The sequence below is a fragment of the Centruroides vittatus genome, unplaced genomic scaffold (genome assembly GCF_030686945.1).
Source record: "Centruroides vittatus isolate TY-2023 unplaced genomic scaffold, ASM3068694v2 contig_1154, whole genome shotgun sequence".
Taxonomy (NCBI): domain Eukaryota; kingdom Metazoa; phylum Arthropoda; class Arachnida; order Scorpiones; family Buthidae; genus Centruroides; species Centruroides vittatus.
In genome coordinates this window covers 3,576,420-3,589,765 of record NW_027120741.1, presented here as the reverse complement: position 1 = coordinate 3,589,765, position 13,346 = coordinate 3,576,420, and the positions used below count along the sequence as shown (strand labels likewise).

The 13,346-nt window shown below is 30.3% G+C and overlaps 1 protein-coding gene across 3 annotated transcripts in view; it reads left to right on the top strand.

Annotated features, from left to right (window-relative positions):
- Positions 1 to 13,346, top strand: part of LOC136979182 (leucine-rich repeat and calponin homology domain-containing protein-like) — a 98,210-nt gene that overhangs the window by 32,841 nt on the left and 52,023 nt on the right. For 2 of the 3 annotated variants that reach the window (XM_067275123.1, XM_067275117.1), the window contains exons 6-8: positions 4,359 to 4,483; positions 8,078 to 8,198; positions 9,291 to 9,431. In XM_067275123.1, coding sequence (XP_067131224.1) covers positions 4,359 to 4,483; positions 8,078 to 8,198; positions 9,291 to 9,431 — 387 coding nt within the window. The remainder of the gene's footprint in view (positions 1 to 4,358; positions 4,484 to 8,077; positions 8,199 to 9,290; positions 9,432 to 13,346) is intronic. The other variant, XM_067275129.1, reaches the window with a different exon arrangement.

Here is a 13,346-nt window from a genome sequence, read left to right as displayed (position 1 = left end):
ACCTATAAATTCAATCGATGCATGGACGAAGTGAATTACGAGATTCTATACATCACTGGTTCGAACAAAATTTGCCTGTATTGTACATAAATTTTACTCCTCTTAAGAACTGCAGTCTTACGATTCACATCTCTTACCTTTTCATCTACGATAGGCAGCATCTCCATAGAGGATGGCACCTGCAATCCACGGCCACCTAGCCTTCCATGTGTTGTTCACGTTGACTTTCGGGTCAGAAATCACTATTACATATCCTTGGTTATGACAAATTTAACTCATTTAACACACATTTACACACATTTAACACATTTACGCACTATAAACGCACATTTAAACCATGTTTAAACACATTTAACTCACATTTGCACACTTTTAAACACATTTACACACTTTAAACACACAATTGAACCAAATATAAACCCTTTACAAAATTTTTACCTCACTTACAGAATGTTACACTTTTATGACATTTAACATGCATTAAACACATTAAGGACACATTTAACATGTTAATTACCATTGATAAACTTTCCTCCTCGATAACTTTAGACTTCGAGTAAATTGTACAAACTTTAAAAAATCATTGTTCATTTTTTTTAAAAGTGTCTATGTGCATAATCCGTCTACATCGTAACCAAAATTCGAAATTCACATTATTCCTCATGTTTCCTGAACGGAATTTTTTGATGGATATTTGCATACGAAGGCATCATTACTATCAGCGCCATCTACATTTCTTTTCTAAAAACACTTGCCATCGAGGTTACAGGAAGTGCCGCCATTTTGTATACCTAGGCTCACATTAACCCCATTTTGAATGAGAGAGTACTGTTTTCTGCTCTATCCAAGCCAGCCATCTTGCTATTTTAGTAAAATTTTCATTTTTGTCCCATTTTGAAACACACACACTTAGCTTACTAGTTTTTATGTTGTGTTATGAACTCGTTATTTGTTAGAAAATGTGTATTTTGTATTGATAAGTCATATATTTGAATGGATACTACTGAGGAAAATAGCATAAATACTACTGAATAGCACAATAATAACACAAAATAAGAATAGTTTCAATGAATTTAAGGAATATATTGCATGAACGGAAACAGATAAAATTTATTATTTCATCAATGGATGCTAATAAATTCAATAATAACCAAAAATTGGGGAAATGGAATGAATGAAAACTTGATGCAGCTAATAGATGGGTCAAAATATTTAATAAAGTGCATGAAAAGAATTCTAATATTTTAATAATTTGATAAATTAGTCCTTTGTTTTTCAGGAACTACAGCTTTTGTAGAAAAATGTTTTTACTCAAATTCTTGTGATCAAAATATAGTCAAGATATTGAAGACATGAAAGCAATACTAATTGTAAAGCAAAATTATGACTTATGTGATAAGCAGGTCTTGGAGTTACTCACTTTTCTCACTTGTACTCACTTTTTTGAAGTATCCTCACTTTTCTCACTTTTTTGGTCATTTCCACGTGCTTAATTAAGATGTGGGACCAATCAAAAATAATTTAAAAGCCAAACGATTTGCTGAATTATTGGACTATCGGACTAGAATTTCCTGGAAGAAAATACTTGGCTCTGAGCAGGACTCAAAACTGCAACTTCCACTTAGTGTTGTTAGGTTATAAGAAACAAAAATTCTTTTCATGTAAAAAGTCTTTCATACACTTAAAAAATCCTTCTCACTACAAATTCAGAAGCCAGTATTGAGTAAAGTTATATACTCATGCCAAATTATCATTATTAGCCAAAATCTAGTTCTTCAGAGTTACATTTCTATCTATGGGGATTAAAAATAAGTATTTTAAGCATTCCTACGTTTTTGGCTGTTTTCTAAGAAAATCCCTAAAATCCCTTTGTAGGGGAAAGCACTATGCGGAGGGATTAATCTCTCAAGCTGACAAACACTGTTGCCACTTCTAAATTTAAAATATATTATAATTATTAGAATTAAAATGAGATAGTGGCGTAACCTTTTACCTCTGGACAAATTATTTCATTTCTGACCATTTAATTATTCTTGTTATAACCCAATAATTTGGTAGATCATTTGGTTTTAATTAACAATTGGGTTATGGAGTTTTGTGAAATATCCATTTTTTAATCTCTTCTCTTATGTGAATTGTAAGTGTGCATTAATTGAGACTAAAAAAGTAAATGAAAATATAGATTCATATTTACACATCGAATTTTTTAATTTTATTTTAATTTTTGGTAAATTTTAAGTGTTGTAAAAAGTAAAACACGTGATTGCTTGTGGAAAAAATTTTCACACGCTTTCCAAAAGGTTAACAATGCTGTAATGATGTTGCTTTTTATTCATCTGCAGGAAAAAGTTCATTGTTATTTATGAAATCATTAATAAAACATTATTTTACTTATACTATTCAAAATCTGTTTATTTCAGATTTATTAATTTATTTTGAAATCAATATTTACACGTCCCGAAGTGTTAAAAAATAAACAGTTTCTGGTTATGATAGATGTCCCAGTGTACCTAAATTAGTGAAATCAGAGGACAAGTCCTGATAGCATAATTAATGCAGAGCCAAAACTACTGGTACTAGAAACTTAAAAATTTGAGGGTGTGTTCCTTTTGTAAAGTTTAGGCGTGCTAAGAAAAGATTTCCCACTTTACAATTACTTGACTCATAGCCTGGTGATAACGGAGAAAAGAGACAGATATGACGTCGGTATAAATCACAGTTATGATTTCACAGATTCGAGACAGTTTGGTAGCCTGAACGGCCCCAGGCTTTTACCTGTGCATGCTAAGTAACTTTCATTACAAGCATTTAGCTTTCCAATGTCTATGAGAACAATTATTTGGCATTGATGGCCATGAATTTCGCACCAATAAGCTGCTTCGACTTGTTCGATTATATTATCAACTCAATTTCATACTTATTTTCACATTTTCACTTTGCGGTCCTTTTCTGTTCTTTTTCTGTTATTTACACATGTAGGTCATTTCATTGTTATCCACATTTGATATCATCACTTATCATACACTGCCATGACGCTTATGTCTGTCTGCTACAACTGTCAAGAATTTATGCGATTGGCGAAACGTAGTGACAGTGGGCCAATAAAGAGCAGGGGGTGTGATCCTTGCCATAATGCGGTTTGCACGCCAATTTTCATATGTGTGTTAATCAAGCTGAATAGTTTGGCCGAATATTCAGCTATTCGGCCACGCTCCTGGCTGAATATACATTGTTGCAACAATGTATATAGAATGTTATAGAATGTTTCAACAAATAGTATATTCAGCCTGAGGCCAAATTTACTATTTGTTGCAACGTTAATAAAAATATTTGTTATAAACTAGTAAATGTAGTTTGTTATCATAAATAGTATCTCTAAAAATTCAAGTAAAATGTATTAATGAATTTCAAATATTGGGTAAAACTGTGGCTAACATTGCTGGTCTGCAACCTTTTTTTAAGACAATTGTTCTGTTAATTTACTGCTTTATATTAATATTAGAGTTAAAGGGAATCATTGCATGTAGTTGATCATACCATTTCTTTTCTCTTCAATATAAAAAGTGAAAAATTATAATTAGATTCATGCAATTACTATTTTCTTTTCTTAGGCCGCGACTCCACTAGCCGTAAAACAGCCGTAAAACCCCTCGCCGTAAAAGCTTTTAATCATGTGACCTATTTGCGTTTGCGCTCGGATTGCGGTGGAGGTCCGGCTAGCAAAGCTTTTTACGGCGACAGTACTATTACGGTGTATACGTGATATATCGATATAAAAACAATAATTATATTCTATGAGTTTTCTCTGTACTATAATTACAAATATAGTAAAAGTAATATCTTTACTATCATATATTGACTTTTATTATTATATTAATAAGATAATATACAGCATTTATAAGCTTAGCTTTTTTATTATATACTCCTGTAAATTGAAGGATTTTCCTTTGGCCGTTCATATCGCGTTTTAGGCATCCATTATTATAATCGGGATACCTCTTGTCGTAGATACATGAATACTTTCGGATGTTTTTCGATAAATCTTTCTCAGATCTTCTAGAGTAGCCACGAGAGAATGTACACAAAAGCTCGTTTTCCGCCATTTTCGCACCGTGTCACGATGACCTAGATTTAACTGACTTCTGATTGGTGGATGGTACCGGTTTACGGTCGTATTCACTTCGAAAGTTGAACACTGCTCAACTCGCTTTTACATTGGTTTTACGACCTGCTCAGGCGTAAAATATCATGGTCACGTGATTAAAAGCTTTTACGGCGAGGAGTTTTACGGCCTTTTTACGGCTAGTGGAGTCGCGGCCTTAATTTAGTATGATAATAAATCTTGCTTTCTCTTTCAGTTATGCACCAGGGGTAAAGTTCATATATTTAAATTCTTAGAACTTCAAGCTAGTAAAGAAGATAAGAAACAAGATATTTTGTTGGAAAATGATTTAAAACGAATGTATCGAAAGCCTGGATATATGTAAGAATTTATTTTAGATAAAGTTTTTATTTGATTTTTTATTTATAAATATAAATTTTAATAAGTTAAATTCGTACAGAATAAATTTCTTGAGTTGTTAATTTTTATTCAGAAATATTTGCTTCAAAAAGTTTAGTTTATCAGTTTGGTTTTTTGTTAATAGAATTTGAAGACAAAAAATTTATTTTATACAAATTACAATTATATTACATTTTTCAAACAATTATATTATATCATTTAATACATTACACACTGTTTTTGGTTTTCCTGATATCACACAAGCCAAAGTAGAAAAACACAAGAAATAATGTGATCAGGATTGGTGACAATGCTTATGATGTTAATGCTGTTGTTGTACATACTTACAACAACAATGTTCACTCCAACTCACAAAATTATCAGATCCATTGTCATATATTGTCAGTGCTTTCTATACAAGGCCTAACTTTATTTATTACAAAAAAAATACTTCATATACAATCTATTGGTCAGGATCCCTTTCAAAGTAGTCTCCTCCCCAATGTATATACTTATCCCAATGGTGTTTCCACTTTTTAAAACAGTCCTGGAATGCTTCTTCCAGAATGTTCATAAGCTCCTTTGTAGAATTTTTCTCTCTGGAATAGTGGCAAATCTTTTTCCTTTAAATGGGTTTTTTAGTTTGGGGAACAGGAAAAAGTCTCATGAGACCAGGTCAGGAGAGTAGGTGGGTGGGGAAGCACCAGCAGTCTTGTTTTTGGCCAAAAACTCATGAGTTCTGAGGGACGAATGAGCCAGCGCGTTGTCGTGGTGAAAAAAAACCACTCACCGCTCCTTTAAAGTTTGGGCTGTTTTTGCCTGATTCTGTCTCTTAGGCATTTCATAACCCCAAGTAGCACTCTGTGTTGACTGTCTGGCCTGTAAGTAGGTATTCATGATGCACAACCCCTTTTGCATCGAAAAAAACAGTCAACATTACCTTAACATTTGAGCAAACTTGTCAAGCTTTTTTGGGGTGGGGATGTTTCACCCACCTTAGCCATAAGCCTTGGTAATCAACTCAAAAGTTTCTGCGAAGGATTTTCTGAGTTTCATACAGAATTTTACAGTACAACACTGCTCCTTCAAAGAGCTCATTTCTGCGGATCTGATTTTTTCTGAACCCCACAAACACCCCTTTACATAAACGGCCGTATCTAATCACAAAAAAAGATACAGTGGGTGATCGATTAACAAGCAGTTTGGTTAACAAACAAATTGGATAACAAACACTTTTGCAAAAGATTTTTATGTTCAGACAATGAACACATGTTTGGATAACGAACACCACATAGAACAAACACAAGAAGCAACATAAAATAATGAATACTGATTGGTCTTCCCTTGTCTTCAGGCAACAATTTGAAACTTTTCGGTGCGCAGGAGACGTTGACATCACTGAACTCAGTATGTACTGATCAGATAGTGTTCATCTGAACTTTAAAACTCTCCCTTGTAATTCCAGCCTTTTATTTCTCTGACAGAAACAATTCTTTTATAGTATTTGTGAGACTATCGGGCGGGCACTCATTAAGTTTTGTGTCAGTTTTTATTTTTGAAAGGTGAGAGTATAATAGCAAAGGTAGGGGCAGATGTCTGATGTTGCTAGGCAGAGTGGCTTAAACAGGTCTACAGTAGGCCAGAGTTCAATCTTATCTAAGAAAGATACTGTATAATCAAGAAGACTCAAGCAGCTAAAGGAGTAACAAAAATCACATCTGAGAAATAAAGAACATTGAAGAGCTCATAATGGAACCTGAAATGGATCTGATGACAGAAAAACACCAAGAAACTTGGCAAAAAGTTCTTCTGGAAAAAGAGGATTAATGCTGAAATCTGCTATTAAAGGTCTTTTGAAGAAGTGGGAGGATGTTAGAACAATGGTCTTAGAATGGCATCCAAACCAGATTGAAGTTAATAGGCTTAAAGATCTCTACAATTACAATACTATTAATTACTTCTGAAAAATCCTGAAGAAGAGAGAAAAACAATCAACATTGGACAGATACTTTAACCCCCACAAACAGAAAAAAACATGACTAATAAAAATGCAAGACTAAAAAAAATATATGTATTTTTACTATTACATATAAATAAACATAGTAAGAAAGTATATATTTTTTATTTTTTGGAGTTTCCAGAACAAATTAATCAAATTTCCATAAAAACCTATGGTAAATCAATAATCAGTTAATAAACAATTCGGATAACAAACAGTCTTGGAATGGGTTATGCTTGTTAACTGATCACCCACTGTATCAACAAATAGCTTGAAGGCGATTACTGTGCAGGTTTCTGTGGACACAATGCCTCCAAGCGGATTAAAAATAACCAACTGGGGACGTGCTTTTTGAACAGATCTCATACTGTGACAATGCTGAATGATTAGTGGAAAATTTTTTATTTACCCTTTCTGCTTTTAGGTATTAAGAGAGTCTTTTCCCAGGCACACAATGGGGGTTGCCAAACTTCTTAAATTTTTATTTGCTTATTTATATATTTTAAACATTTCCAAACAAGATAAGGTATAGTGAAATAATAGGAAAAATTTGGTTTTTGCCATTTGATAGTATAACTTGATTTTTTTGTAAAGTTAGTTTAATACAAACTTCATTAGTACAAAGTGCCAGTTTTAAGTTCTTTCAACTTTGTATTTATGAGGTTTGACTGTATAAGTTATATACAATATACTATTTTATTAACATAATAACATTTTTCTGTTTGAATTATCAAATGGGAGTGGGTTAAACTCCTGAAACCTCTTGTGCATAGCCTTAAAACCCAACTACCTTGAATACCTAGATAAAAATAAATAAATAATAGGCATTTGATACTCAGCACTACAAGAGCATTTATATCAAATATCTCATTATTACTTTCCTGGCTCTGTTATAAACAGAAGGAAAGTATGGCAATTGGTCAAAAAATGACCTCCAAGATTGTTACATTTTTGGACTCAGGACTTTGAAATGTCAAGAAATACAAAAAACATTATGGGTTTTTCTGTATATATGGATGTTAGTTTGTGTGTGTGGGACATGTTTACCCTCTTTGAAGCTTAATAACAGCTGTGCTTTTGAAAATTTCTGAAATTTTGCAGGGAAGTTTGTTTATTAGATGGATTGATGCTATTAAATTTTGATGGTTAAAGGTCGATGGGGTTGGGAGTTAAAGGGAGTTGTGTGTTATATCTCAAATAAGATTGAACTTAATGACAATTTTACTCATTATTAGTATTTACAATATTTCATAAAACCCATCCTACCCTCAAAATTAAGCTTTTGCCATTTTATAATAATTAAAAATATAAAAGTATTTTAAAATATTAGGTATTAAAGTATTAATAAAATATCATAACATATGGAGTCACATTCAATTTTAAATGTTGCCAGGAAAATTAAGCAACTGGTTGCTGGATTTTTTTTTATAGTTTATAATAAATTTTTTAAAAATATAATTTAATTGTATGATGGATATACAGTATTAGTTTTTAATTAATGAAATAAATATGAATGCAGTTTTTCTAATCATCTTATGTCTTATGTGTAAATTGATTAAGTTTTTTTCTTTTTTCAGAGTTGATCTAAGATTTCAGAATGGCTTACCAATAGAGAATAAAGTAAAACGATGTACTGTTGATTCAGGATATAACACATCTGATGGTGGAGAAAAGAGACGATCTCAGGAAATTCAAGATGTAAGGAACTCAATTTTATTGTCATCATTATGTTTTAATTGAATAATTAAAACATAGTGATAGTGAAAAAGTTGTTATTTCAAGTTTTAGCAGTTACATATTATGACATATTAAGAAATATATTTAGATAAATGTATATATTATGATTTGCTAATTGTTTATCATATAGGTCCAAATGGATGCTTTTTTCTTTTGCTTAGCTAAACATGTTTGTTTATAACTTCATTTAATTACAAAATTTAATTATTAATAAATTAATTACAGTTTAAACAAAAATGCAGACAAAAAATTTTAAGGATTTTATCAGCATTTAATAAAATTTAAAATATTTGGATTTTTAGCATTTTATGTTATATTACTAACATTTCAAGTGTTAGTAATATAAAGCAGTATAAAATAATAATTACAGAATAGTTGAAAAATGTAGAAATTTAGAAATTTGTTGGTTAGATGGCTGCATTATAACAAAAAAGCTTTAGAGATCTGGTTTCAGTGTAATTTTTTATAGTAATTTTATGGGTTAGGCCACCATTTATCATCTGTCACTTATTTTGATTGACTTTATTGTAATCTCTATGAGATAGTGATTGATTCATTTAATACAAAATATAATGGGTATAATTTGGTCAACTCTTGATTACACCTGTTATGGGTGGGATTGATCAGCAATTGATTGGTTAAATTGGATAAAGTACAATGCTTTAACTTATGCTGTCTATGGATTCTAATCTCTCCTTCATAATTATAGAGTAATGTCTTATTGCATAACCATCTTACCAACATGCACAAAAATGAATCTTTGATCATGTAGCTAATAGTGTGCATTAATAAGTAAAATCAAGTAATTACATTAATATAATTTAGAAAATTATATTAATGTAATTACTGTTAATTATATTTAAAAATATTAGATTGAAAATATAAACATTTATCACTTTAACTTAAAGTACAAATAAATAATGTAATTTCATGTAAATATCTTCATTTACAAATTTATTTTTTGACATACTTAATTTGTACTAAATTCTTTTAAGAAATTCATTGTGTTAAAATTTATGACCATTAAAAATGAAATTTTCTTATTTTTCCTAGTTGAATATTGATTTAGAAGAAACAAGGTCCATGAAAACATATAAATCTACAAATGAAAATCAGTTTAGTAAATCCAATAATATACTAAACAGTTTTGATTTAAATGAACATATCTCCATTTCTAATAATCTCATTAAACAGGTAATGAATTTTTAAAAATTGTCATTAATATTCAAATTAACAGCTGATTATTATCTTATCATCGTTACCTTGTTGACAGTGCAATAAATTGAAAAAGATGATTTCATACTATCCTGTTTATAAATAATATTTATAAGTGATTATATTTTCAGTTTTGTAGACTTTATTAACATTAATTTTATCATATATTTAGATGCTTGAATCCAGTCACTAATGATTAATGTTTCATATCATATTATTGATTAATGACTATGCATGGTCTCATATAAACTTAGATATAAACAAAGATATCAGACTAAAGCAAAGTACAATAATTATATATTTATTCTATTTCTAGTTTAATTATTAAATGAAAGAATTGCTTTTGAACAATTTATAAAATTCACAAAGAATTTTTTTGCAGACTGCTATGAAAATCTCTTACTTAATTTAAACATTTATAATAATTTTATTTTTATGAATAGAGTTTTATTTTCCTTATAAAAATGTTACAACAATTTTTTTCAAATAATATATTGTATCTATATATTAAATCATTATTAGTAAGGATAAAGAAACTGAATTTTTTAAAGTAGTTAATTTTAAATTATATTTTGATAAGCCTTGTAATTCCAATAAATGTTATATAATCAATGCATTTAATGTATATTGTACAACAGTGTTCTCTCCAAGCTAGTTTTAGTTGGTTGATTGACTAGTGAAATATTTCCTCTGATGAGTTAAAATTATTTTTATAATTTTATGTTATGTACAGTACAATAATTACTTTTCTAAAGATAACATCCTATAGATTAGTGTACAAATTGAATGTTATAGTATGAATACTGTTTTGCTATCATTAATTGAGGTTTATAAGGAAATTTGTAGTAGCAACTAGCCAATATTGTAGATCAACTATCTGAAATTTATTCCTGGAGAAAGAATACTGATGCAACATACATTATTTTATTTTATAAGTTTATTTTCTCTTACAATATTAATATACTGTGAAATCAGTATATTAATATTGTATTTGTTTATTTCAAATTTTATTTGTGAAAGATAGTTATAAAATTATTCAAAATTTATTTAATATGCAGGGGGGTCACTCTAGAAAATTCAAAAATATTGCTAAGCTAACCATTTGCCAGTTTTAAATTTTTTCGCAACTTCAAATTATTTATCACCATTAATTTTACTTACTAATTAATGCAGGTGCCAATAGCCTTATCAGTTTGGCATCTGAAAAGCAAAAGAAGCATGTAGGCTGTCACTTACAAGGAGAGGATCAGACACTTGGGTCTCCAGTTCGAATGAAACCTGGTGAGCACATAGTCTTAAACACAAACAGTTCCTTGTGTAAAATAATAGGATCCATTTCTCAAACATTTCCCAAATATGGGCCTCTGAAAATTTAGTGTTTAGCTAATAAGTCTTTGAAAGTTCCATGTCTCTGAGCAACAATAGCCGAGTAGATAAGACCCTATACACTGAAGCTAGATGATATAAGTTCAAATCTACGAAATTTTAGTTTAGTTTTGTTTTTTAAATATGTAACTTTATTATTTTATTGCATCGCTAGCATTATTATTACTATTATTATTCCTTACATTTAAAGCTTATAAAACAAGAGATTAAAACTTGTGACGTCATTTCTTGTTTAGTGAAAACAAGTCTCTCTAGTTTTTACTCTTATAGCTTCTGGTCCTTTTTTCTTTTTAGGATTTTATTCTTTTATTGCTATGTATTTTTTGGCTATTAATCTGAATTACTAATTAATGCAGGTGCCAATAGGGAAGAAGGGGATTCAGGCTAAAATACTAATTATTAATGAGATTTCGATGAAGAGATTTATAGAGGGAGGAGCTGCCATATTATTAGCTCTTATTATAAACCATCATAGAATTACTCTAGGAAAGAGTGAGAGCATTCCTCATGCGAGTAGTATTCTCCATGTGTGTGTTCAATCATAAAATAAAGTGACTAGACAAAAAAGGGCAGAGGAGCATAGGCTGTGGGAAATTATTATGCTAAGAGCTCCTAGAACTCCTCAGGTTGAAAAAGTTATAGCCCCTCATAATATTAGTCTTATATGGCAGACAGATGAATAAGCTACTAAGGATTTTATGTCTGTCTGTAAGATGCAGATAATGCTGGTTAAGATTCCTCCAAGGAGGGAGATGCTTATGAGAATTGGAGAGAGAGGTTTTTATGGAGGAATAAAGAAAAGAAGACATGCGTAGAATTCCGTATCTCCCCTTATTATATCACACTTTCTTAATTTGGTTTTTTCTTTTTATTTTTCAGTAACTTTAAACTCCAGTATGTACATTTTGGGGTTTTTTACCTTTCTTCAGTTGTATTATACAAATATAATGCCCCAACTGAAGTAGGATAAAAAAAACCCTGAAATATTTGAGTTTAAAGTTACTAAAAAATAAAAGGAAAAAACCAAGTTAAAAAATTGCATGATATGATAAGTTTGGATTAATAGCAAAAAAATACATAGCTATAAAGGAATAAAAAAAGTCTCTGTAGATTAACTCTTTTACATTGTTACATAAAATTATTTCTTCATATTTATTTTAATACATAATGGTATTGTGATACTTGAAGTCTAAAAAAACATAAGTGTGTGGGGAAATTGTCTGTAATATTAACAATTAAAAATATAAAATGCTGCGACTATGCTACCCTATTTTCAAATCACTTGTCTTTTTCATCCATGTGCAGTAACATCTGTAGCTTATTTGCTTGTGAAGACATAGTATGTAAAATATGTGAAAATAAATGTGAAGAAATAAAAAGTTTTATTTAACAACATGAAAGAGTTAAGTCTACAGAGTCTTGTTCTCACTAAACAGGAAATGGCATCACAATTTTCAATTTCTTGTTTATAAGCTTTAAACATGATAAATAATAATAATAATCTTGGGGAAGAGTTGAGAAGTGGGTCCTATTATTTGGACAAGGACTGTTTATGTTACTTGCTCACCAAGTTTTGTTTGAATTGGAGACCCAAATGTCTGGCCCTCTCCTTGTTAGCAATAGGAATCATTTTTGAATAATTTTTTAGTGAATAATTCTGAATAACACATTTGATCACAATGTTTAAACAGTATTTTACAGGTTCTGTCATGTCAAAATTTTAGTTTTAGTCTACTGAAAAAATATCAAAGTGAAAAAGTCACCCCCAAAAATTTCCCAAAATTTCTGTTTGATAAAAATTCCCAATCTGGAAATGCTGGGTGTCATTGCACGAAATTGCCTTTTGTTCTCAGCATTACTTCTTAGTTTTCTGCACAAACTTATAGCATGACATCATGAAATTTCTAGATATGTGGTGCATTGGACTCCCATTGTACAGAAGCTGAACGTTTTGCTGTTTTTCCTTAACTGTGATTTGTGATTCAATTTTATGCTGAATGGGGAAACAAGCAGATTAGGGTTTTTGTCACCATTTTAATAAAAATATTGCCAAGTGGTGATTTTAGTGCTATGCAGTGCGACCCCTGAATATGATGATATCATTTCAGTTTTCATATAATTTTCGTCATTTTATCTGATATATGATTTATATCAGTGAACAACCTTTTTTGTATGAGTGTTGCAAGAGAACTTTATAGGCTTCTGGCAACTATGTACAGTTTTCTTTGAGTTGCAGTTTAATCTTGCTGAGTAGCAACAGACTCCATAACCATTAGTATACTAGGTACTAAAATAATATGTGCAAATTAGTAATATATTTTATTGTCATCTTTTCACTAGTCAAGTCTTGTTTCAATATTCTTCTGATGAATATTGGTTTAGTTAGGGTTGCATAATGATATAAGACAAAATATAGAAAAATAAAATCATGTTGCCAAAGCCCCAGTACCATATATTAGGACCTCTCAGGTCATATATGGCCCAGGGGCTGTAAGTTGCTCATGACTA